The following is a 26,023-nucleotide window of genomic DNA, read 5'->3' on the forward strand; positions in this document are numbered from 1 at the left end:
TGAAATTCGGGTGGGGAAATGAAAGAAACTTGGCAACACATGGGAAATTTGAGAAAGAAGGAAAGCCATGGGTGACCGGGCTGTGAGCTCCTAAGCCTCATGTCTTTTTTTGTCTCTGTTTCCCCAGTAGAGAAAGAGATTCCTTTTGTTAGATGTTGTGCAAAGGAAACTAATCTGGGAGCTGCAAATGCTCAGAGGTCATAAAAAGAGAGAAAATCTGGCCCAAAGACCTATTCTATTTGGCTCATTCTGTGCTGAGTTGGCAACGTTTAGAAGAAGAGAGATTTCGCATCAACATCCTATATTTCTTCAAGACTGCCCTCACTGGTCACCATGTCCCCCAGGGCACCCATTGGCCGAGCTCAGGTAGCCCTGTGTGGCTGCTCCCCAACACTCCACCTGGTCTCACTCTCAGAGGGGTTCGCTCATTCCCTGCGAGGGCAGCCGATCAGCTCCCGGAGGCTGCTTTTTGATGTACCGTAAACCATGACACGTCCCATCACTGATCTGGGGGTTCCTGGAATGGGGGTCCAGGGGTTCTGCCTTGAGCACCTGTGCTCACAAAGAAATCTGACAAGACGCGGTTGGCAAGGAGGCGCAGCACTTCTGTGCCTTCTGCCACCACCAGCACTCAGGACCGAGGGGCTAAACGGGTGCCATGCAATCACCGCCATGGTGTAAATGACTAGATCAGGGCATAGATGGACTTCATCAGACTTTTATTGAATACGTTCATCATGCCAAAAACATCTTTTTTTATTTCAAATTCAAATTCCATTTGAAAAAGGAGGCCACAAATGACTGTTGGGATCCCAGCCAGCTCCTGGAGGAGCCCCCACGTTCGTGAGAAAGCACGCACATCCGACAGCTACGTGATTTGATCACTCAGAACTGCATTTTGGGAAACTACTAGAGATCCCTTGCAGGATGCCAGTTGTGTCTGTAGTCGGTGGCTGGGAAACAACAATGTAACCCCATTCTTAGACCTCTCAGAACATCGCTGGCTTTAAAACTATTGACTCTCAAGGATCTACCAGCCTAGAATACGTGTGTGTACGTGTGCATATATATATTCCCACTGAAAAAAATCACTGGTTTTGTTGCCTGCTGGCCGTCACATCGGACCCTTAGAATGACCTCAGCACCCCTGGCTCCCCTCCTTGGTGGGATCCTGTGGATTCCGGCTGTGGCCGGGCAGCCCTTCAGGAGCGTTTGGACTTGCTACAGGTTGGGCACAGCAGCTGGCCCTTGGTGATGATGTACGCCCGGCCGCTCAGCTGCTGCTCACAGCCTTCACACACGAAGTGCTTTCGGTGCCAGGCCAGGTCTTCCACACGCTGGTAGTCCTCGGAGAATATGATCTGGGGAGGGGAGCAGAGACAGTGCGCCAGTCAGGTTCTGTCCCTTGTGGAGACAGGACATCGAGGACAAGTTGCAGAATGGTGGTTCCTCCTCCCCCATTCTGGTCTCGACCTTCAAATGCGTCAGTGGAGGAATGGGACACAAACCTCAGGCAGTAAGTACCGTTATCTGCACAGGTCATAATTGCCTCTTAGCTTGTTAGATGGAAAACAAAATTCTCTGCCGTAGGCAAGTTTTACTTAGCTAGCAGCCATGATACTCTTTGGCCCGAATCCAAAGCCCGGCTTTGTTCTGAGATGGGATTACATATCCCGGTGAAGACAGACCAACAATAGCTAAGTGGCCAATGGCCAGTCTTCACCAGCAAGGTCACACAGGGTCACTGGGGCTTTGAATAAATAACACTTCTTTTTTTTAAGTTCGTTTTATTTTGAGAGAGACAGAGCGTGCAAGCATGCAAGCGGGGGAGGGGGAGAGAGAGGGAGAAAAAGAATCCCAAGCAGGCTCTGCATGGACAGTGCAGTGCAGAGCCTGGCGTGGGGCTCAAACCCACAAACCGTGAGATCATGACCTGAGCTGAAACCGAGAGTCGGGCGCTTAACTGACTGAGCCACCCAGGCGCCCCACACACTTTGGAATATGTATGTGTATGCTGAGGAATCCCTGAGGCTCAGAAAGAATTCAGAAAGAGCAGAACAGCTCTTCTCACCTCATCGCAGCCAGAGCACCGGGGCCGTATGCTCTCGCAGTAATGGCGGCCACACCAGGGGGCACCGTCCTTCCAGAAGTAGATGAGGTCCACCAGTGGCTCCGAGCACTTGGCACACACAAAGCAGGTGGGGTGCCACTGCTTGCTGTAGCCTGCCCTGTCTGAGTAGACCACAGGGCTGTCCGCAGGGGCCACTCCCTTGCAGAGCTCACAGACCTAGAAGGGGAGGAGGACACCAGGGATATAAGGTGGTCAGGAGAGCATAGTGACATGGGTTTGAGCTTCAGCTCATCTCTTTCCTTCCTGGGGACCCTCCAGCAAGTTACTAAACCTCTCTGTTCCTCAGTTTTCTCATCTTCAAACCTACCTCATATGTTGCTGTGGGGACGAATTAGTTGTTTAGCTCAGTGAGTCTCAAACTTTTTATCCTCAGGACCCTTTATATTCTTACAAATTATTAAGAACCCCAAAGAATTTTTGTTCATATGGGTAACAGCTGTTGGGATTTACCAAAAGAAAAATTAAAACTGAATAAAAACTTGAATAACTATTTGTTGATTCATTTAAAATAATAAACCGACATGTTAATATAAATATTTGTAATTGAAAATAACTGTAGGGGCACTTGGATGTCTCAGTTGGTTAAGTGTCCCAACTCTACATTTTGGCTCAGGTCATGGTTTCATGGTTCACGGGATCAAGCCCCATGTCGGGCTCTGTGCTGACAGCTTGGAGCCTGCTTGGCACCCTCTCTCTCCCTCTCTCTCTGCCCTCTCCCGCATGTGCACATGCTCTTTCTCGCTCCAAACAAATAAATAAACGCTAAAAAAAAAAAAAAAAAAGCTCCATTTTCCCCAGACAGAAAAATTTAGTGAGAAGAGTGGCATTGCTTTATATCTTTGCAAACCTCTTTAATGACGAGCTCAATGAAGGACTGCTGGATTCTTGTAACCGTTGTAGCTTTTTGTCTTTTGCGTTATGTTGCTTTCTTTGAAATATATGAAAAAAATCTGACCTCACCCTGCTATGGAGTTAGAAAAGGAATGGAGGAGTATTTTAATAGCCTTTCCAGATAACTGTGGATATTCTTCCTTGATACTAAATCAAAATGGGACAAGTGATAGTTTCTCAAAAGTCAATGGGGAATCTGAACCATATCAATTAACCTTTCATCCTGCTTACATTAAAACCCACTGGACCACCTTGCACTTTGAATGGATCTTTTACCCACGTGTAATTATTTTTTATTTTTTTTTTGAGAGACTGAGTAGGGGAGGGGCAGAGAGAGAAGGAGAATCCCAAGAAGGCTCCAAGCTGTCAGCGCAGAGCCCAACTCTAGGCTCAAACTCAGGAACCGTGAGATCATGACCTGAGCCGAAGCTGGGTGGTTAACCAACTGAGCCACCCAGGTGTCCTGTATAATTATTTTTTTTTAATGAACTTTACATTTTAAAACAGTTCTAGATTTACAGAAAAATTGTGAAGATAGTACAGAGAGTTATTTGCCCCACACCTAATTTCCTCTGTTCTTAACATCTTAAAGTGATCTACTTGTCACAATTAATTAACCAATATTGATATGCTATTATTAAGTAAAGTCCCAATTTTATTCAGATGTTCTTAGATTTTCCTAATGTCCTTTTTCTATTCTAGGATCCTACATCACATTTAGTCCTCATGTCCCTTAGGCTTCTTTTGCCTGTGACTTCTCAGACTTCTTTTGTTTTTGACGACTTTGACAGTTTGGAGGAGTACTGGTCAGGTGGACCTCAACTGGGATCTGTCTGATGTTATTGTCATGATTACATTGGGAGAAAAACCACAGAGGTTAATTGCTATTCTCTTGACATACTTTCCAGAGTACATATGTAATCCATCAAATCTTTTGAGTCATTTTGGAGTTACTTCCAGCGCCTCAAAATTTCGATGATGATGATGATGATGGCAGTGGCTATCATTTCTTAAAGACAGGTCTACAGCCAGCGTTATGCTCAGGATTTTGCACTCCTTACAGAAGCCCTGGAGAGATATTCCCCCTTCTAGATTTAGCTCCCTTTTAAGGAAATCATTATTTCCCTCCAGACTTGGCAAAACTGAGTTTCAGAGAGTTTCAGTGGTTGTTCATTAATATACAGATGATAGGAGGCAAAGCTGGGATTTGAACATGGGCCAAGCCTGACCCCAAAGCCAAGGTTCTTTCTACTATACTGTGTGTAGGTGTCCATAAACTGCAGCCACACCAAACCCTGATGCTCCCTGTACTCGTAAGACCCACTGGCTAAGAACAGATTTTATGTTTGAGCTCCAATTCACTGAAATGTTTTCTCCCAAAAAAGAACTTCATTTTCCTCATTAGTAGACCTGTATTAAGGACTGAATTGTGTGCCCGCCGCCAGTTCATATGTTAAAGTCCTAACTCTCAATGTGACTGTATGTGGCTACAAGACCAGGTAATTAAGGTTAAATGAAGTCATAAGGATGGGGCCCTAATCCGACAGGACTGGTGTCCTTACCAGAAGACTAGGCACCAATCAACTTCTCTCCCACCCTGTGTGCACACAGAGGAAAGGTCCTGTGAAGACACAGGGAGAAGGCAGCTATGTACAAGCCAGGAAGAAGGGCTTCATCAGAAACCCACCACACCAGCACTTTGATCTTGGACTTCCAGCCTCCAGAATTATGATAATAAATTTCTGCTATTTAAGCCACCCAGTCTGTGGTGTTATGTTATGGTGGTCTGAGCTGACCAATGTAACCTGTATTACAAAAACCTGTATTTATATTATTAGATTGTGAATTTGAGAAATGGAAAACTGTGGAAATTTGTTTTCCCCTCTTGTTACATAAAGTACCTACATGATATCATCAGTTTTGGCTCTGGGCCTACAATCCCTAAAATATTTACCATTTGGCCTCCATGAGAAAATGTTTGCAGACCCCGGCTTTAGATGAGGACTCTAAGCTTACCAAGCACCAATTATGTGTCAGCCAAACTAGAAATTTCGTTCTGCCATGCAGACATGAGTAGGCATTAGTTAAGAGCCTAGATACTTGGCATTCTTAAGTTATATAGTTTAATTACATTCTTAATATATATTCTTGCGTATGAAGAAAAAATAAAAGCTACGATGACAAAAAATAAGGAAAGAAAACCAGACCACAAAGAATGCCCACGTACTGACAGGGGTCCCTGAGCACAGTAGTTGTTGAATGAATATCTACATAAAAAATATGCTTGGCTAATGGATCCGGACAGCTTGACAATGTTCCTTAGAATGTGCTGGACTTGTTGTTTCAGTTGTGCCCACAAGAATGAACGGTGTGAGTCCTTCACCGCAATGAAAACCCTGTTCCTCTGCACGTGACTGAGTCCCAGCTCCCATGGAGCTCATCAGAGGTCTTAAACCAAAAACAAGTGATGAATCATCATTTACTTATTTTCACCATCCCTTCAGCACAGCCAGGACGTGTAAACTATTTGGCAAGTGTCATGTGAGTACCAAGTGAGTTTTCTGTCCGCCTGGCTTTCTAAATTTCATGGGATGAAATTTCCAGCCCTTTTCGTCCAGCAAAGAAGGGACTTGGGGCCAATCCACCACCTTGGCTGGGTATCACTGTGGTACACAGTGGGGCTCCCAACTCCAGATTTCCAGATGTTGCTTAACACGGAAGCAGAGGAAGGGAAAGAGATAGAAATGCACGTAGCGGAGTCTGGGGAGCATCTGAAAGCACCCACAACCCACAGAAGGAAATGGAGGGCTGGGAGGTCAGAGGGGCAGTCTGGGTGGCTGTGAGCCTAGGTTATGGCTGAGATCTCTGGAGGTAATGGGGGGCCATTACTGGTTCTTGAGGCTGGAAGGGCTGTGTTTGGTTTGCACTGGAAGGAGATAGTTGTAGTGGCAGAGGCAGCATGGAGAAGGGAGGGAGAGTCATGCTCGCAGAGCTTGGTCCCGACCTTCCCCCACCACATCTGAAAGTGCTGTCTTAAGCACCTCCCTCAGTGAGGAGTGGCCCTTCCCTCATTGTTCCCTCAGCATCCCTGGCTCCTGGCCTCGTTATTACCAGTAGCCAGCCCTTTTTAAAGCAAACAGTGTCACTGCCATTTTATGAAAACAAGATGTCCGAGTAATGAGCCCTGTCAGCATGTGTCAGGAACAAATTTCCTCCCTTGGCCTCTGAGCTATTTTCTGTGTTCCTTTCCCTGTCTGACAGTGTCCTGGATAGTAGATCTGACAGTGTGCTGGCTCTGTCAGCCTGGTGGCCCCTCAGCCACCAGGGGCTGGCTGGCAACCAAGAGTCAGAACGCCCCCTCGCCTGCTTGGCTCCTAGGATCCTTGCCTTGCCTTTCTCTGCACGAACTTATTCTCCAACAATCCTTGGTACTGAAGTGGACAATTTCGAAATTGCAGTAGGTAGCTGAGAGTGGGGCTGGCTGTGTGACCTTGGACAAGTTACCCAACCTCTCTGTGCCTTAGTTTTTTCACCCATCAAGTGAGGATACCAATAATATTAACAATGTCATAGAGCTGTTGCATGGATTAAATGCGATAATAGAGTTAATGGACTTTATAAGGGCTCAGTAATAATTAGCTAAAATCTCTGGTTATCCGTACCCCAGCTCTCTTTATAGATGAGAGACCTGTGGCCTGGAGGGGTTAAATCCCTTTCCCAAGATGACAAAGACATATTGGAGGCAGGATGAGCTTTAGGTTTGGAGGCCTGAGGTTCCTTTCCATAACACCATGATCATGTAAGTTGGCGGGAAGTGACTTTTCCCACCGATGAGCTTTGTACTTTCCCATCTCCATTGTCTCCATCTGTGCATGGCCAGAGAATAGGGTTCTGGGAGTTGTATCGTCCATCACTACCCCAGACTCGGCTACAGTCAGTCCTCTCCCCCAAACCGCCCCCTGTAAGACCCTGGTTCTCAGACTGAAGTCTGCACCAATACCCCCCAGAGGGCTTCTTAAAACAGACTGCTGTGCCCCACACCCACAGTGTCTGATTCGGATAGGTCTGGGATGGGGTGCAGGAATCTGGAAGCTCTGGGGGATGCTGGTGTAGTCAGGGGACCCACTTTGAGAACCACTGCCACACAGAGTTTAAAAATGACCTTAAAAATAAGCTCAGCAAAAATGATATCATCAACTCTGTTCAGTTATAGCAAACGCCAGTTTGAATTCCTGGGATGCTTAAATTCTACACAATTTTTAAGAAAGCCCAGTGTGGTCATTCCCAGGCTACTTCCCCTGTGAAGGAGATAGTGTGGCCAAGTACAAGTCCCTTGGGACTATGTTAAAAAGCATACAGAAGAACACTTATCATTAGCATATCAGTTGGTTCTTATTCATACTCTCAACCATCTAAAATCAGAGCTTGCTCATGAGAATCTTTCTAACATTTGCCACATAACTTAGTTTGCAGACCATTTCCCCCTGGGAGGAGGGGGGAGTGGCCCAAATCTTTCACAGGTGGAACAGGTATGAAGTTTCTCCTTATGACCCTGAAGTTTTGCCCTGTCCCTGCTCAAATGGCGAGAGATTCTTAATGAAAAAGGTCTAAATGAAAGGATTTGAAAATTCTATACTTTGGGCCTTTGTAATCTGTAAAAAAACAAAAACAAAAAACAAACAAAAAATGCCTGGTTTGAGAAAGCTGAGGAATATTTCAGATTTGGCTACTTCAGAAGCTAAGACCCTGCAGGGTTGGGGTTCTTTTGGTCATGGTGTGTGGAAATGTTGTTGGCAAATTCTTGGACACTCCTCCATCCAATGGGGTATCTAAGTCCCTTCCTTTGATTGTGGTCCCTCCTTAATGACTTGCTTCTATTGAACAGAGTGTAGTGGGAGGGATGTTACAGATGCCTGTGGTAGGGCATAAAAGACAGCACACCTTTCACTGGGATCTCTCTCTATACACACACCTTGGGAGCCCTGGGAGGACAGGAAAGAAATTGCGAGACCTCTATGCCAGGGCGACTTTGTGGAGAAACCACACAGAGAGCAACAGGCCCAAAGACCCCCTCCCTGGCTGGTCCAACCCAGCTGTTTGTGTCTTCTCAGCACTGAAGCCAGACCACCGAGACAGCCCCCAGCCTATAGGCTGCTCCAAATGATGCCACGTGGGCAGAGACAAGATATCCCCACTGAACCTTGCCCACATTGCTGATTTCTGAGCAAGACAGATGTTCTTTCTTTAAGCCTCTCCACCTTTGGGTGGTTGGATATGCAACATTAGGTGACGAGAACATCCAATGTGAGCACACAGAATTAAGACTTCTGGAATGGGAGTAACCTAGACACAAAGTGTTTTAGGCAACAGTATATTAGGGACAGTGGCCAAAGGTTACATGGCCAAAGACCTGTCTCTAAGGACCGAGCTGTGTTGGCCTTCAGAGCAGGATCAGCAGATGTGGAGAACCCTCTCCAGCAATAATCTCTCTGCTGGGGTTGCCAGAAGCTCTGTCCCAATAATTCTGTTCTTTTCTGGAAGGCTCTTATCCAAAGGCCTACTCAGTCTAAACCCAAAGTGCCTTGTGAAAATCTCACTATTACAATACAGTAAATATTAACACAAGGGCCTTGAATTCAGGCACTGGGTTCTTTCCAACACAAATACTCAACAATTTATTTATAAACAGCCTCTCCCCATTTCCTCTTATGGTGATTATTCGCCATCTTTGCTTTGCAGCCTCATGTATCCCAGAGGTTTTTTTTTTTTTTTTTTTTCTCATTTTCTTTCCTTTTTCAGCCCAGTGTCATTTCTGGTATCTTTAGACTCTTGTGTTCTGTTCCTCCACACTGTCATCTTCCTGAGACTCCTCACAGTACAGACTGGGCAGGCTGGGTGCAGTGATTAGGGTGAGGGGCTTTGGGATAAGATCTGTACCATTGCTCCATCACTGATAAGCCCTGAGACAAATCACCCACCTCCCTGAGCCTCAGTTTCCTCACTTGTAACATATGACAGGCCGTGGCTTATGGGAGATGCTTTACACATGGCGGTCCCTGTTGTTGGCCAACGATTTCACCTCATGCTTCTTCTTGGGGCAGACGATTGAACATGAGCCTCTCTGCCAAGCAAAGTCACATGTTAGGCATCTCTAACTGAATCCCTCTCACTGGTTACCTGATGAAGGGGGAACACGGAGCCAGGAAGGCTTCATAAATGCTACTCTCAGAAGAGAGACCGTCAGCCTGGGGTGTTCTCAACTCCAGCTTTGACAAGTGTGTGGGCAAGAGCTGGCTTCCCACCAAGGACATTGCAGAGTAGGAAGAAGCCTTATATGTGGTCATCTTGTCACAGTGGTCATGCACGTGCCTGCAGCTGCATGGGGTGCTATGGAAAAAGGAGGTTCCATCATCTGTGGTGTTTGTGGGGTTTGGGGTAAGTTCCAGTTCTGCCTTAACCGCTCACAAGCTAGATGACTAGAAAAAGGGGAAATTATATTTTGTAGGAGAATTCTTAGGATTCAGTTGAAAAAAAACAAAACTAGGTAAAGCCTTTGGCACAAGTGCTGGGCACAATCTAGGTAGTCAAGGAATGGCAGATGACATCATTATCGTCATTATTCATTAACCTGCATTAGCAAAATGAAATTGAATAAAACCAAAGTAATTCATAAAAAGCTAATAAAAATCATGTTTTACAGTTGTGCTAGTTCTGGGGTGAGCAAACTACATCTGTGGGCCAAACCTAGCCCACTGCTTGTTTTTGCAAATAAAGTTTTATTCGCACACAGCCATGGTCATCTGTTAGATATTGTCTATGGCTGCATTAGTGCTACAACAACAGAGGGAGTAGTTGTGACAGAGACCATGTGGCTTGCAAAGCCTAAAATATTTAGTATCTGCCTTTTACAGAAAAAAAGTTGCCAGCTCCTGTTTTAGTCAATGGAATATTATGCAGCCCACTCCAGGAAAAAAAAAAAAACCAACTTGTGAAGTCTCTGTGGCAACATGGAAATATATTTATAGCATAAAAAAGTGGGATGAAGGGAATTTTCAGTGGAAAAAAATTCCTTTAATGTCATTAAAATATCTCCACTGTAAAGAAGGAGGGAGGCAGATGTTGAGCAGCCTGGTAACCATGGTGATTTTTCCTGCTGCTTCCCTGGGCCTTTTACCCTCTGTCCTCCAGCTCAGACAGGGCTCAGGACTGGGGGTGGGGCAGTGGTTTCAAATTCCCAGAGAGGGGCCGGCAGGAAAGCCAGCCTGCCGAGCCCACAAGCCAAACATCTGCTGCACAAAGATTTGGAAGTCCCTTGCCCACAAATATGTCCCTTGTTGGGGCAGGAGTTGGGCTGAGCAGCCAGATGCTGTAAGTTTCCATCTGAGAGGCAGGCCTCAGTGGGCGGGGTGCTGTGGGGAAGGGGCTGGGTGAGGGGCACCCAGCAGTGATGGTAAATTACTAACGGGTGGAGATTACATTGAATGCTATGTTCTGGCTTCCTTTCCCCTTTCTTCAGTTACAAGTTTGGGGTGTAGGGAAGGGAGGAAATTCCATGCCCAGGAAATCCGCACATTTCATTTCTGAGAAAATACCAAGTAAGCATTCTAAATGCAGGGAAATGGTTTGGTGGGGCTGTTAACAATCAGAGCATTGAGGTCATTGACCTAGCAGCCCAGGCGCTCATAGGTTCCATCCAGGTGGGAAAGGTGGGGCGCGGAGGGCCTGGAAAGTGGATATGGGGCTCTGCCATTCTCCAGGGAATGTTCCAGATTGCTGGAGTTGGCAGATCCCTGGCCATGGAGCTCTCTGAAGTCCCCCAAACCCATGAGAACCCATGGTGGGTGGGATTGGGGTGTAATGGGCGAGGCCTTCCATTGTTCTTGGCATGCCTACAAGAGGCCCCCAGATTCTTCACTGAACTGGGCTGTGGGTGACTCTAAACTCTGTGGCTCAACCAGCAAACATAAATACACACACCTCTGTGGAGTTGTCCTCACCCATCCAGGGCCCCACCCCAGGACCGCTCAGACTCCTCAAGACTGGTGACCAACAAGGATCTGGGATGGAATCCCAGTCCCACCTCTCATCGGCAAGCCTTTTAAGTTCTCTGCTGCAGGTTTCACAGCTGTGAAATGGGTATGAACAACTCCAGCCTCTGCCAGTAGTTGTTAGGAGGACTCAAAGACATGAGTGAGCCTGCTGTGAACAGTCCCCTTCCCACCTGCCCCCCTTCCTTGCCAACACACACACGGTGGGGCAAGTAAAGGAGAGGGGGGAGACATTAAGTATTTGGGGTTTTTAATTGGCCTCACTGATTTAAAGGACACACTTGTGGGGTGACATTGGCTGAGTTAGCATCTGGGATTTTTCACTGCGGTGTTTCCTCACAAAGACAGGTGCCTCTGACAGCATTTCCCATGGTGTCCTGCCTCTCCTAAGCTCAGTGTAATAATGACTCTTTAGGGCTGCTCTGAGGTGGGCAAGGGCAGCCACAGCTCCTGGGTTCTCTTCTCAGGTGAGCCTCGGCTGATGTTAGGTTGCCCTATCCCGTCAAGGGGTGGGTGTGCAGGCCTGGAGTTGGAAAGCTGGGGTGCACATCTGTGAACTGCACCCGGATCTAAGGACTGCACAGCCCCAGCCATATGGGTGAGTTGAGCTCAGAGGGTGCTGTTCCCACAATCTGGCTAGACCTCTGTTATACATGTGGCCTCACCCTAACTCAGCTCAAGGGGCCCATTTCCACATGGACAAGGTGGAAAAGGCTTTTGGCAGCAATGCTCCTCTGGTCTGGAAAGCCCTTTCCTCTGAGCACATTTTGGTGGAGGGGCTTGGTGAAGACTCAACAGCCTGATCCTGTCGTAGCTTGGGTCCCAAGGTCTCTGAGGAAGGACAGCACTGTAACGGGCTGACAGCAGATTGATGGAGCCGTGCCAGCTCCGAGGAGAAACGCCCTGCAGTGTAGACGGAGCCGTGCCAGCTCACAGAAGTGCCCTGCAGCATAGGCTGATTGTGGCTCCGTGAAAAGGGAGCTGGTGGCCTCAGGCTGCTGAGTAGTGTGGTTGGGTGTGGTGTAATGCAGTGTGTGATGCCCTGCCTGTGTTTCCTGAACTCCCTGTGGGTCTTTAAAGGAAGATTCCCATGTAGAGTCCTCAGAGCTGGACTCCCTAAGCCAGGAGGCCTAAAACATCTATAGAATGCCCTGTTGTCTTCTCTGATCCTCACCATATGCCAATTTAATGATATTATTTTTCCTCGGCTTATATGTAAAATTATTTTTACACTTTTTTTTAGCAGTGGTCCCCAGACCAGCGTCAGCATCAACCCAGGTGTTCATTAGAATAGCTGATTCTCTGGCCCCACCTGCTCCTATTAAGCAGGGAGCTCTGGGGTGGGGCCCAGTCCTCTGGATTTTAGCCAGCCTTTCAGGTGATTTTAGTTTGAGAACCACAGCCACAACCTGCCGGAGGCTCTCAGAAGTCCTACCTCAAAGAAACCCACTTAGTTTTGGTTACTCTAATGTCTCCCAAACTTACATGGCCATGTAACCCCTTTAGGATCTAATATCCATTAGCTATCCGAGGAACAAGCTTTGGGCAACAGGAAAGATGGACTTGGGGACTGATGGGGGGTTGGTTCAAATCCCACAGCTTTTCTTCAAGTCATTGGGTGGTTGGGGGCTTTAAATCAGACCCTCTAGTTCTTAGCGCTGCCCTTGGTTCAGAGAAAGCCAAATCGTAGCTGCTAACGATAGTAATAATGATCACTCTTAGGATGACAAACAATATTATGTCACCAAGATCATTCTAGGAAAATGTGTTTCACGTGTTCTTTCTTTTGCCCATTTTTTTTTCCTCATAAATCACCGCTTGGATTTGGGGCATCAGTCTGAGTTCTACAATTTCCTCCCCATATCTGGGTTCTCAAATTGAATGCCCTGACCATTTCTGGCAAAGTCCACTGTCCTCCTCAGGGAAGCAAAAATCAGGCTTCCTGCCTGATGCTTGGCTCTGGTAACTGTCCTACACTTCCCCTTTATGAGAAACAGAAGGGACACAACACACAGGATGGCCAGCACCCACGTCCACTTGACTTGGCCATTGACTAGGGTAAGGCAGAACAAATTTGGGGTTGTTGGGGACACATTGTCTATGGACTGGCAGGCTATCTAGCTACCTTTATAGGATTTGCTCCCTGGCTTCTAGGAGATAAACAGGGAGTCAATAAAAGCACCCAGCCTTCTTTCTTCCTGGAACAGATAATAAGCAGGGTTTTATAACTCAGCATCATGTAGTTGGAAAAGTATCGGATCCAGGTTCTACTCCTTAGAAACTGTGGAACCTTGGAAAAGTTACCTACTCTCTAGAATCTCTGATTCCATACCTGTCAAATGGGGTTGGTGAAATTCACCCTACTAGGCAGCTGGGGGAGTTAAACAAAGACTCTGAAAGAGTAGGCATGGCATCTGGCACACAGCAGGTGCTTAATAAATGTGAACTTGGATCTCATCATCCTCCAGGGCAAAATGGTCATCTAAACTGTCCCCATCGTTAGAGGCTCTATTTAGTCTGAATATTCACTGATTCATCCATTTGTTCATTCATTCATGGTTCACATATTTATTACCTACTATCTATATCAATGGCACCTGCTGAAGATACAGAGATGAAAAAGAAACCCGCAGCACCTAGAGGTGACATGAACACATGACGTACAGGCAGGGATTTATCCAATCAAGATTGGGGGTAGGATAAGGAAGGAGAAAGCCGTTTTCCCTAGCCAGCCCAGCCCAACCACCACGGGCTTCCTTCAAATTCTGTTTTTGGTCTGGTCTTATTGTTTAAATGCTTCCAAACTGTCAGAACTACTTCCTAAAGTTGACGATAGGCAGGGGCTCAGGATCTCAGGCCACCTTTGCCCCACTTCCATGCTGTACAAATATGTGGGGCTGAGTCAAGGATAAAATAGATTATCTCTCCTGGGAATGGCAATTGGGAAATGTCGCAACGACTTAAAGAGATCGCCTTCCAACTTGGAATTATGCAGTATTTATGCTTTAAGGACAGATAACTATTTGGATATTGGGCTGGATGGGGAGGACACTAATTTATGAAACACTGTAACTGGATCTAATTTTTTTTTTTTTAAGTTGCTGGGACATGGATTCTTCCTCGGAAATGGGTCTTTTCAACACCATCGCCAAACCTGTGGTAAGGAAAATAAGTTTTGTTCTTTTGACTTAGAGTTCTCAGATTGACTGTGTGCGGCCATAGTTCACTGGATGGTAATCCCAAATGAACGTGCCAACAAATGGGGGTTGGACATTCAGGACACAGGTTTTGGATGGCAAGTTTGAGTCACTACAGGCAGGAAAGAGCCTGGCCCTTTCTGAATGTAGTGACAACATCACCAGGACTGGCATTTCCCTGGGCGGTCCGGCTCACACGGGCGACTGACAGCCTGTTACCAGCAAGGCAGGTTATTTGCTTGAGGGCTCCACATATTGGGACATTTATCTCCAAATAACAATTAGAGGCAGCTGAAGTCACTTGGCTGACTGGGGCAGAGGGCAAAAGGTAGACGGGAGCCAGAGGCCGTGAAACAGCAAACATCAGCCCTCTGTGGTACCCGTCTCCAGCTAGTCCTTTATACCTCCTCTGGGGCAGATGAAGACAAAGCCATCCATGAGGTTTTCACCTCCCGGACACTCTACCTTCTTCATTTTCTCTCAAATAGCCTCCAGTCCCTCACTCCCTTACAGCACATCTTCCACATGCTGCTAGAGGGCGCCTTCCCAAGCACAGCTCAGATCCTGTGACAGCTCCCGCTGAAACCTGCCATAGCTGCCGATGGCCCTCAGAGTGAAGTCCTACATCCATGGTATTCTCCAGTGTGGGGACGGTGTCCTCCACTTGTTTGATTTCCTGGGGGCTTGGCGGACAGTACAGGCTGGTTGATACTTGGGTGATGAATGGATGGAAGGCTTGCCTCTTCAGGAAGTGTGCCCCTGCTGACCCTGCCAGCGTCGTGTCCCCACGCCCCCCAGCACACCACACTCTCAGGCACATGGGACTTTGTTCAATCCTCTGGCTCCACCATGCTCTCTGGAACTTAGGGTTGTTTTGCCCAAGCTTGCCTCTTTAAGATGGCCTGGGTCTTCCCTGCCAAGCCTGAATTCATCCTAGTCATTTCTCCCGGCCAGGCTGGGCCTCAGCGCCTCCTCCAAGCCCGCCCTCACCTCAAGCAAGGTTAGATGCCCTTTCTCTAAGCCGTGGCAGTTTGGTAGCCTGTGACCTCCACTGGACGAGTAGCCTCTCAAGCACAGTGACCTTGTGTTATTTGCCACAGGATAATGCCTGGCACAGAGTAACTGAGCACCAAACAGCCGCTGGCAACATGAATGCGTGAAATGAATGTTGGAATGAGGGGCAAGAGCCTGGAGCTGGGGCCCTGCCTGTGCAAGCCCTGGGCCTGGTTTTTTCAGCCAGACCTGGAGGCACGGCAGACACTTACGTATTCTTTGGACGGGTCACCGATGCTGCCGTTGGTGGTCGGAGCGGTGGTCTCTGTGCCCTCTGGCTTTTCCTGCTGCTTCCCTTCCTCCTTGGGCAAGCCACCCTGCCCAGGGAGGGCCACCTCTCCCACACCGAGGGCCTCGCTCTTGTATTGCTTGACAAACTCTTCCATTACTTTCAACTCATTCTCCAGAAGTCCGCGGCAGCGAGAGGGGTCCTGGTCGTAGATGGGGAGCTGCTGCATGAGCTGGCGTCGGCGGTAATAAGCGCCCTCGGTGCCTGTCACCGGCTGCTTCTCTTTGGGGATGAGCTCCATGTACTGTAGGCCCTAGTGGGGAGGAGATAAACCGACTGTGATTCTCAGGCACCCAAGCCAGATCTGGAATTGGTGAGCAGCCTCCAGCTTCTCCATCTGTTTTTGCAGAGCCCCGAGGCTTGTCAAGGCAGAAATGTTGTGAATTTGGCGACACCCGGAGAGGCCTAAATAAGCTGTCACTCTCCACCCAAGTGGTCTCAGATTCACATTCTGAATGGGAGTGTTGTACTGGATGCGTTGGCTTTGCAACGCAGATTTGGTTTCCTTCAAAACTAAATATTTTTACTTTGCTTTACCTCATGGCAATGCTCCTTAAAAAGAAAAAGAGTCAATCTAGTTTAAAATTGCTTTGCTTGGAAAAGTATAATTAAATCATTATAGGCGTAAGGTATTTCATGGTTTGTTCATTTAAAAACAGGCAAAGGCACCTTCTAATAGAACAAATTGATAAGGTCTCGTGTTAATAACATTTCCACATCAGTATGACTGAAAACCATCTGAATGTTAATATGTCCATAGATAACTGTCCAATTTGGCTTTTTTTTTTTTTTTTTTTTTGTAATGAACAGTAATCTTATACTTGGGTGGGTTGCAGGGATGGGGAGATTCAGAGGAGAAAAAGGTCAAGGCCACACAGCATGAGGAAGTGTGAAAAGCAAACTGTTTATCCTTTACAACTGGTCTCCATTTCTGTGCCTGACCCTGACTGTGACTCTGACACCCCCACCAGTTTGCCGGATTCCCACTGCCCAGGTGGCTGTTGCCATATTTACCCTCTTGGAACCTGCCTGTGTCCTGTCACATCCCGTGGTTGGAACTGGATTGTGGTAATCAACATGGAAAGTCATACTGTAATTCATAATGAACAATCCTGGCTTTTGCCTCACGTTAGGGAGGAGGGGCGAGGAACCTGATGGAGGGGCGTACTAGTCCGGAGCCTGGTTTGCTAACTTCCATGATAAATGAATTCTGGGTCAGAGCAGTTTTAGAGGAGGGAGAGGCAGGTGACCCGGGTTTCTGTGGGACTCATGAAGTGAGAGGTGGCTGTAGATGGCCCTATGTGGCTCTGCCCTAGAGCTTGGAACACCTGTGGGCTCACAGAATACTGTGAATCCCCCTTCACCTGCACAGTCCCTAAGGACTTTTCCAGGTGCTTTTTCAGGCACAGGAGATGGACTGGGTGGTAGATAGAATCTTAGGGTGTCAGGGAATTTGGTTTCTAGCTCCCTCCCTGATGCTGTTCTCTGTGTAACACTGAGAAAGTACCCAGCCACCCAGGCCTCGGTTTCATCATTGCAAAGTTTGGGGTAGACTGCGTGATCTTCAGGGTCCTGAGCACTGTGAGAAGTCTGTGGTGACCTCACTCGGTCCTCACCACAATTAGCAGAGAGAGAGGCAGTAGCACTGACCCGGGTCTACAGTGCAGGAAAGCAGCTCAAGGAAACCCGTGGTTTCCGGTTCGCCAAAGAGGCCAAGACTCTGAACCCCAACACACGGAAGAAGAAGTGCCAAGGAGCCACACGGCTGACCACACGTCTGGGAAAGGCTCGGTCCTGACTCTGTCTGCGGGTGGTGTGGGGTGATGCTGTTTTTCCCTGGGTCAGTATGAAACCACAGGTGGCTTCCAGCACAAAAATGCCAGGCAGGTAGGTCTGAAGAACCTAGTCACAGACTTTGGGGTGCATGAGAATCGCCTGACCACCTTGTGAAAAAGCTTCCTGGGATCACCCTAGACTTTGATTTGGGAGTCCAGAGGAGCCCAGAAGTGAGCACTTTTGCAGGTCCTCCTGGGTCATCTGAAGCAGGACATCGGAGGACTCAGGGACAGTGGGTAGGGGGAAGGGGTGTGACCATCTGAGGACAGGGCAAGCAGCAGACCAGCAGCACACAGGCTGGGGCAGGGCACAGGGCCCTGGGGAGATGGGTTAGAGACAGGTGGGTGGGGGGGGCAAATATCTATCCCAGGTCTTCTTATTTCGTGTCTGAGGCCTGCCCCGTCCTCGGGATCTGTGGAAGGGATGGGGAGGTGGTGACAAGACTATGGCTCACCGTGCCAGAAAGGGCACCCAGACCTGCCTAGCATCTCATTCGCTCCCACTGTGGAAGCAGTTCCAAGTGCATGGCTGATCGAGCTCATGGGAGCACAGCCTCTTCTTCTGTGAGGGCTGCTGACCTCCCAGGTTGAGTGGTTGAAGGAATGGCAGGAAGAGCTCACACTTACATGGTACTTACTATGTTCCAGCACCCTTCTAAATGCCTGACCCATGTTAGCCCGTTTACTTCTCACAGAACCCCCAGGAGGAAGGCACTAATATCACCCCTCGAAAAACCGAGGCACAGAGAAATAACCTCCAGAGGGTCACACAACTCGTCTGTGGTGGACACAGCTTTGTACTCAGCAGCTTGGGTCTCAACCCCTTCTACACTGCCTCTCTAGAAGGCGAATGATTTGCAAAGAGGGAAAAAACAAATTCCCCCAATCTCTAGGGGAGTTTCCTTCTGTCTTCATTTCAGGGTGAGGAGGCTGTGTGGGCACTGCCTAGTGAGATGATCCCCCAGCCCTTGGATATGCCCCTGATTCCGGCCTTCAAGAGCATGCATCCCTCCCTGCATAGCTTTACAAATAAACACTGTGGTAGGAGTCCCGGGGCAGCGGCCTTGCTGGCCATCTGTCTGTTGATCCCTGTATTCAGTGTCCTTTCATGGCTCTGTCCTGGCTACAGGTGTTTGTGACCTGCAGGGCTAATGGATTCCTGGCCAGAACTCTGGAGACAGGGAGTGTTCCCTCCCAGGAACCTGTTGCAGGTCAAAGCCTCAGCTGAGTACCTGCTTTCTACCTTTGCAGGGTCAAGGCCACACCATGTGGCCACCAATGTTTTGTTGTTGTTGTTGTTGTTGTTTTGTGATGGCTGGCCTTGCCTGGCTGGCCTGAGAACCCTATTCACACACCTGTGGTAGACATTACTCATCAACCCCGGTGAGGGCATCACAGTCCATCTCAACACAGCCCTTCAGACAATTGCTGTTGACTGGCATGGGCTTGGGAAGGGGATGATGGGGAGAGAGGGCTGGCTCAGAGTCAGCTGCCTGTGCCACTCAGAGCTTGTAAGAGAATCTCTCAGAAATCCCTCCAGGAAGCTGATTAAGGTCATGTTCCCAAAACCTTTAGCAAGAGGCCTTTTCTCAGAGCAGTTGGAAAGGTTGGTTTAGGTTTCAAGTTTTTCACGAGGACCTTTCTGAGTCATTTGGTGCATTGCTGTCTGGCTGGGACATCTTGGGTGAAGAGGTTCCCAGAATCAGGCTTTATCAGGAGAAGAATCAAAAGGCAGAGAGAAAAGTGGAAAAGAAAGATGCCTTATTCCCAAAGTTGGGCATAGTTGAACACACATGGACTCTGGAATCGGAAGACCCCATCCTGCATGCTCTTTCGGCTTCTCTGGCGGTCAGGCAAGGACAGTACATGGGCTTTGTGTTACATGCTAATCTCCATCAACAGTGGCTACTTGAGTGCTGTGTTGAGAAGGATTCTGAGGCCCAAAGAGACTCAATGGAAGATCGTGCTCTAACTGACCAGCAATGTTTGCCATGGGTGTGGGAGTAGAGGATAAGGTAGGAGTGCCACACCTGCATGGGTTCTTAAGAGCCTCTGTTTGCTCTCCTGTAAAATGGGGTTATTAAGCATGTAGGGAGTGGTGAGATGTTGATGACATATATCATATATATAAATATATCATAGTATTTTTTTATCATAATCATAAATATATCACAGGGATTCCTGAGAGAGTCTCTAACAAGCTCTGAGTGGCACAGATAGCTCTGACCCAACCCTCTCTCCCCATCATCATAAATACACACACACACACACACACACACACACACACATACACGTGCGCACACACATGCAGAATGCTCAGTGGATGCTGGTTCCCTTCATCTTTTCATCCTTGCCTCTCCCAAATCCTGGCTAGCTTTCAAAGATTTTCCCAAGTCCCTCCCTATTCTTAGAAGCCTTCCCTTAAAAGTGCTAACCCAAAATACATGCTGTTTTCTGCCTCTCCTCCTACCTGTCTGGTTCTCCTGGCCTGGCTTGATAGGTGGGAGCCTAAGCTTTGGAGTCAGGGAGGCCCGAATCCAAGACCTGGCTCTGTCATTTAAGCCAGCTATGGGACATCAGGCTAGTGGTGTCACTTCTCTGAGCCTCCGTTTCCTCCTCTGTGAATAAGGGTAGTAACAGTATATCCCTAACAGTGTTGGCAAATTAGACGAGACCACGTATGCATAGCTCTTAGCATATGCTAAGCTTAGCACACGTAAGTACTCAGTAAATATTAGCTATTAGGTTTATTGTTACTAATCTTTAAAGGCTTAAGAATTTCTCCATTTTTCATTCTGGTTGGGAAGATGACAGCAAGATTCAGTTCCATTTCGAAAATATAATCAGTCCTGATCACTTGGTAATTAAAAAAAAAAAAGTGGGGAGGGTGAATGGGAAGGGAGAGCTGTCCAATCTCAGGCGACTTGCTCAGGCAGGCCAGATGCAGAGCAGACAGAGGGGCCTTTATACCATGTGGTTTTATGAGCGAGCATTAATCACAGCCTCACGATGCCTTCCTCTGATTAGTCTGGAGCCGAAGCATTTGGGGTTTTCACCAGCCAGTTCCTGACGCCCACAGCCAGCTCTTTTACGAGCTGCTTGCTTTAGTTTCCACTGACATCTTGGAGACCTGCTTGATGGCTTAGCCAGACCTGGGTGCTGGAGGCAGACCCACATTTGGAGCCACCCAGCACTGCTATAGTTGGATGCCACTCTCTGTGGCCCAGATCTGCCCCTGCCCAGCCCCTCCAACTGGTCAAGGCCGATTAACCATTCTATGTTTCCTTACATGTAAAATAATTCCTACCTCACAGGGTGGCTGAGCTCACAAATGCTGACGTATTCTTTTAAAATATGTTTTCAAGAACTATAGCTTTTTAAAAAAAAGCATCTTTGCCTCTCTCTACTTGATTGAAAAGGGATTTCCCCCTCCTTTCCTCCACTTAAGCTACAGCTTAGAAGGGTGCTGCTCAGGTGCTCTATGGTGAAGGATCAGGTTTTTTTGTTTGATTTTTTTTTTTTCACCGATTGCAGAAGGATTCTTGGGCTCACTGCATGCGATGAGAATGTAGCTCATGCCACATGAGATTTCCATGTGAGTCTGACCACAGTGGAATTCTGTTCAGTGAGAGGAGTTGTCTGATCACATGCTTAGATGTCAATTGCTACTATATTTCCCCAACATTTATTTTCAATTTCTGTACTTCTCGTTGTGGACCAGTCACAGGATTTTGTGGTACACTGTTAGTCCACAGACCACGTGTGGAATGCCACTGGCCTGGAGGGTGATGTAGCACAAATAGGATGTGCCAGATAGGATGGTGCACAGGACAGGTGTGGTGTCTGCCCTCGTGGACCTCGCTTCACTCCAATGAGAGAGATAACCAAACAAAGACATACATAAGACAATTGCAGCTCGCAATAAATCTTCTATAGAATCAATGGCGAACTGAGGGAGAGAGAAAAAAATATAGCTGGAGGATAGGTGGACTGGGGAGTTAGGGAAGGCCCATCTGAGACCTGACTATCAGAAAGACCCAGCCATGCAAAGAGCAGGGAAAGGCATTTCAAGGGGAGGGAACAGCAAGTGTAAAGTCCATGAGGAGGGCAAAAGCCTGGAGTGTTCCGGAGCAGGAAAGAAGAAGGTCAGAGCACTATAAAGTAAAGGGTGAGGGGTCATAGCCAGAGCCGCGGGTGCAGCCTGTGGGGGTATGACCATGCAGGACTCTGAAGGCTCTCCTTTTCTCCCAGAAGAGATTTAATTACATGCCAGGCTTCCATCTCTAAAATTGTAGGAACTTTTTCAATCTCATGAACTTGTGGAAATCATCTAGGCCCTCACTATTCCAAGCGTGGTCTGGGGGCCAGCATCCCCTGGGAGTGTGTCAGGAGTGCAGAGTCTCAGGACCAGCCCCAAGCTTCCTAGATATATTTCTGCAAGTTGTCTAGATGATGTATGTGCTTGTTGAAATTGGAGGGGCACTGGTCAGGTCTGTGGGGTCTTGACGATGGCTGTAGGTATCATTATCTGAAGAGTTAAATGCCCATGTCTGGTGATTCTGATCCTGTAATCTGGAGCTTCTGATCTGGGGTGAGGCCTGTGCATGGGAACTTGATACGGGTCTTTGTAGTGGGCAGCCAGGGTGTGACCTTGTGCAAGTTACTTGCTCTCTCTGGATGTTGTCCTTCTCTGGGTGCCTCACCCCCAGGGTTGTGTAAAGCTAGTCTGGTTCTCCCTTCCAAGGCTAAGAGCCTTCAGCTGTTGGCAAGAAGAGAGGACTGTTTTTGTGCTCCCCCACAGGCCTGCAAAGGATACATCCCAGGCCACTCTGAGGGAAAAGGAACAACTCACACATGAAGACAAGCACTGTGGGAGTCCTGAATGATAAGTCAGCCTTTGTTCAGAGGTGGGGAGCCCAAAGGGAATCATGAACGACCCTGTACTGGAATTGGAAGGGCCCTCAGAATTCACAGAAACACTTCTATCCATTTCATGGAAGAGGAAAACCGAGGCCCAGACAGTTTTCACTTCAAGATCACATAAGTGATGCAGGAGCAGGTTTGGAACCTTAGTTATTCCTATCATTTCTATAATATTGCCCTCTTCTTACCTTGTCTTTGAAATTCAGGCATGACTAACATTTACAAGGACAGGACAACAACCATTTGGTTGGAGGAAGCTGTCTTACCAGTTTCTGGGTGACTCCAGGGGGGGCCCACTCATAGGTGATGGTGTCAAAGGTGGGATCTTTCCCAGTGGCAATGGGATTGGTCATGATCATCCGATTCCTCTTGTAAATCCGGATGCCGTCCCCGCCTTTCACTCGGGCTGTGAGGGTGGAATACTTGGAGTCCATCAGCAAGCGGCCAATTTTCCGATCGTCTTCCAGCTCAGAGCTCAGGCAGTGGTCCTCATGGCTGCATTTGCATGACTTGCATATTTTCCTGGGGGGGGGGGGGGCGGTAATCGGGAAAAGTGAGATCAACCTCCAGAGAAGAGGAGCAGTCTCCTGCTGGTAGCATCTGCCTTTTTGAAAGCAAGTTCAAGGCTCAACTTTAGTAACTTGGAACGGCTGGCAGCAGATGAATGGTAATGTGAGACCAAAAGGACTTTGTGATTGGGAACTGCTTTTGGGAGACTACCTATCAATCCGTCTGTCTGTCTGTGGGGAATGTGGAATATGACTTCAGCTGGTCAGAAGAACAGCACATTTTTACTCATGGTGGCAGCAAGGGCTGGTTCATTCATTAAAGATGCTCAAAAGCAGGAGTCTTTATGACCTGTAGGTTGAACCTGGCCCACAACCTGATTTTATAAATAAAGTTTTATTGGAACACAGCCATGCTCATTCATTTATATATTGTCTGTGGATGCATTTGGGCTACAGCGGCAGACTTGAGTAATTGCAGCAGAGACCATTTGGCCCACGGAGCCTAAATTATCCACTCTCTAGTCCTTTATAAAAAATGTTTGCTGACCCCTGCTCTAAGGAATTATTGAAATTGTCTCCCAAGATTCATGAGCGTTGGAGCTTCAGCAACTGTGAACTCTTTAGCACTCATACTGAAGTTAGAATACAGCTGGAAAATTTCTTTAAGCAACTTGTGGCTGGGACCCAGGGGAAAGAGAATGAGCTAAGAAAACCCCTTGGGCTGGAGAGATTGATATTCACTGGCAAGGCTATGTTGTGAGGCTGCGAGAAGGAAAAGCATCCTAGGGAAGCTTCACATTCACTTGAAAGCCTGACACTTCTCTCTGACAATGAAAAACAAAAGCATCTGACTGCCTTGTGCCATGCTGTTAAGGTTGTGAAATCCAGAGTGTTCGCGGTGTAGAGGAAAACCTCTTCCCTCCCTTTCTGGCTTGTCACCTGAGGTGTGCTGTGACTCCTGAGGCGTGCTGTATCTCACTTGCTCCCATGCATGAGACTTAAGAGCTTGTTAAGCAAAGCAAGCAATGTCAGAATCTGCAGCAGGGATGGATGGGGCAGGCCTGAGCAAAAGAGGTGTCACTGCAGTAGCGTGGGCGCCTCACAGCTAGGCATGCCTGAAGGAACCCTCCTTTTTTTCTCTTCTAAACTCAGGAGATTGATATGTTCACCCATGTATCACAAATATTGCCTGGGAGGCCTGCAGGAGCACACCTTGATAGTCTACCTCAGTGGTTCCAAACTAAGGTCAATTCTGATGCCCAGGAGGCATTTGGCAATGTCTGAAGACACCTTTGATTATGGCAATGGAGTGCTACTGTCTTCTAGAGGGTAGAGGCCAGGGATGCTGCTAAACATCCCATAAAATATAGGATGGCCCCCTCCACCACAAAGAATTATCCTGCCCCAAACATCAATGGTGCTGAGGTTGAGAAACCTTGTCTAATATAAAGTGAGGAGGACCCAGCGCACCCTTCCAGGAGCCTATAGTTGGAGTGGGAGAGGGAAAGCAAATCAGATGGAAAATGTAACATAGAGTAAGGTTGGGCCATATGAGAGTCACATATCCTCTGGGGTGGTTCCGCTGGTCTGGACCAGTTCCCCCAGCATGTAAGTATGTGGCACACGGAAAAAGGCTCAGTGTGGGGAAACAGTGGGTTACAGAAGGTGAAATGAGTTTCTTCAGTGCAAGGCTGATTCTTGTTTTTAACGCACTGATGTACAGCGTGACTTTAAGTCAGGGAAAATGCAGCGTTTCCAGTGTTATTCAAGGAGAAGCTTGCAGCCCAAGTCCACGTTCCGTGGGCTATAATTTGAGAAATGGTAAAATTGTTGATCTCAAGGATAATTCCAGCACTACAAAAGAGAATATGACCCTAAAGATGACGTGGGGCAAAACCAAGAAGTCTTTTCTTTTTTTCTCTGTTGCTCGTGTTTTCAGAATTGGGCATCTTACTCATGATAAATATTCTCTTGCCTCTCCCTTTCATGAGCTAGACATGGAGGAGACTGCTTCCCTAAGGTAGGGAATAAACCACTAGTTTACACGTAGGGAGTGACAGCAGCAGAGGAGGAAATGGAAGGAGGAAGTGGAAAGAAGTGAGGGAAAGCCCAGTGTCCAAGTGGACCCTTGGACCCCCAATGCCTTCCATGTGTGGAGCTGGGTGGGGAGGCTGAATTTGCTTATTTGGTTAATGTAGACTCTCAGGATGCTATTAGAGATGTGTGGAATGCAAAACACCTTGAAATGGAAAATGTTGACGGCTATGAGATATTCTTTGACATTATGTCAGTATTATTTCTCCTTTTATTCATGCCGTCATGTTGCCAGGTATTGTTGCTGGGACACCATAAATGAAGAAGACACCCCTCTGGCCCCACTCTACTCTTTCCAGGTACCCAGACTGAAGAGGGCATGGACACACCCAGGAAGATCCCCAAAGGTGTTAAAATGGCCATTTCTGCAATCTCTCCTGGGCTACCTGGAATGGTGGAAGAGGCAAAGCCTTGGAATGTAATGCCAGCCTCAACACTAGCCCAACACCAGCCTGTTTCCAACACAAAATTTCCTATCTGACAATGAGAGAGTTGGTCTACATTAGGGGTTGGCAAACTACATTCCATTGGCCGAATCTGACCCATCACCTATTTTTGCACAGCCTGTGAAGAAGAGTTTTTACATTGTTAGATGGCTGAAAAAATTCAAAAGAAGATTACTATCTTGTGATACAAGAAAATGATAGGAAATTTGAATGTCAGTGTCCTGAAATAGAGATCTACAGAACATAATCACATTCATTCATTTACACGCTTAATGGATGCTTTCATGCTACAAGGACCAAGTTGATTGGTTATGCCAGAGACCCTATGGCTGACAAACCTAAAATGTTTACTAATGGGCTATTTACAGCAAGTTAGCTGACCCCTGGTCTATTTTTCCAACCTTTTTTTTTTTTGGGGGGGGGGACAGAGACAGAGCATGAACGGGGGAGGGGCAGAGAGAGAGGGAGACACAGAATCGGAAACAGGCTCCAGGCTCCGAGCCATCCGCCCAGAGCCTGACGCGGGGCTCAAACTCCCGGACCGCGAGATCGTGACTTGGCTGAAGTCGGACGCTTAACCGACTGCGCCACCCAGGCGCCCCGACCC

General features: G+C 47.7%; 1 protein-coding gene across 1 annotated transcript in view; it reads right to left on the minus strand.

Annotated features, from left to right (window-relative positions):
• Positions 1–702: 702 nt before the first annotated feature.
• Positions 703–26,023, minus strand: part of LMCD1 (LIM and cysteine rich domains 1) — a 58,281-nt gene continuing 32,960 nt past the window's right edge. The window contains exons 3-6 of the mRNA XM_025922212.2: positions 22,634–22,889; positions 15,533–15,862; positions 2,072–2,287; positions 703–1,361 (exon numbers count right to left, since the gene is read on the minus strand). Coding sequence (XP_025777997.2) covers positions 1,203–1,361; positions 2,072–2,287; positions 15,533–15,862; positions 22,634–22,889 — 961 coding nt within the window. The 3' untranslated portion in view covers positions 703–1,202. The remainder of the gene's footprint in view (positions 1,362–2,071; positions 2,288–15,532; positions 15,863–22,633; positions 22,890–26,023) is intronic.

This window comes from Puma concolor, chromosome A2, assembly GCF_028749965.1.
Source record: "Puma concolor isolate L17-30 chromosome A2, mPumCon1.1.hap2, whole genome shotgun sequence".
In the NCBI taxonomy this organism is placed as follows: Eukaryota; Metazoa; Chordata; class Mammalia; order Carnivora; family Felidae; genus Puma; species Puma concolor.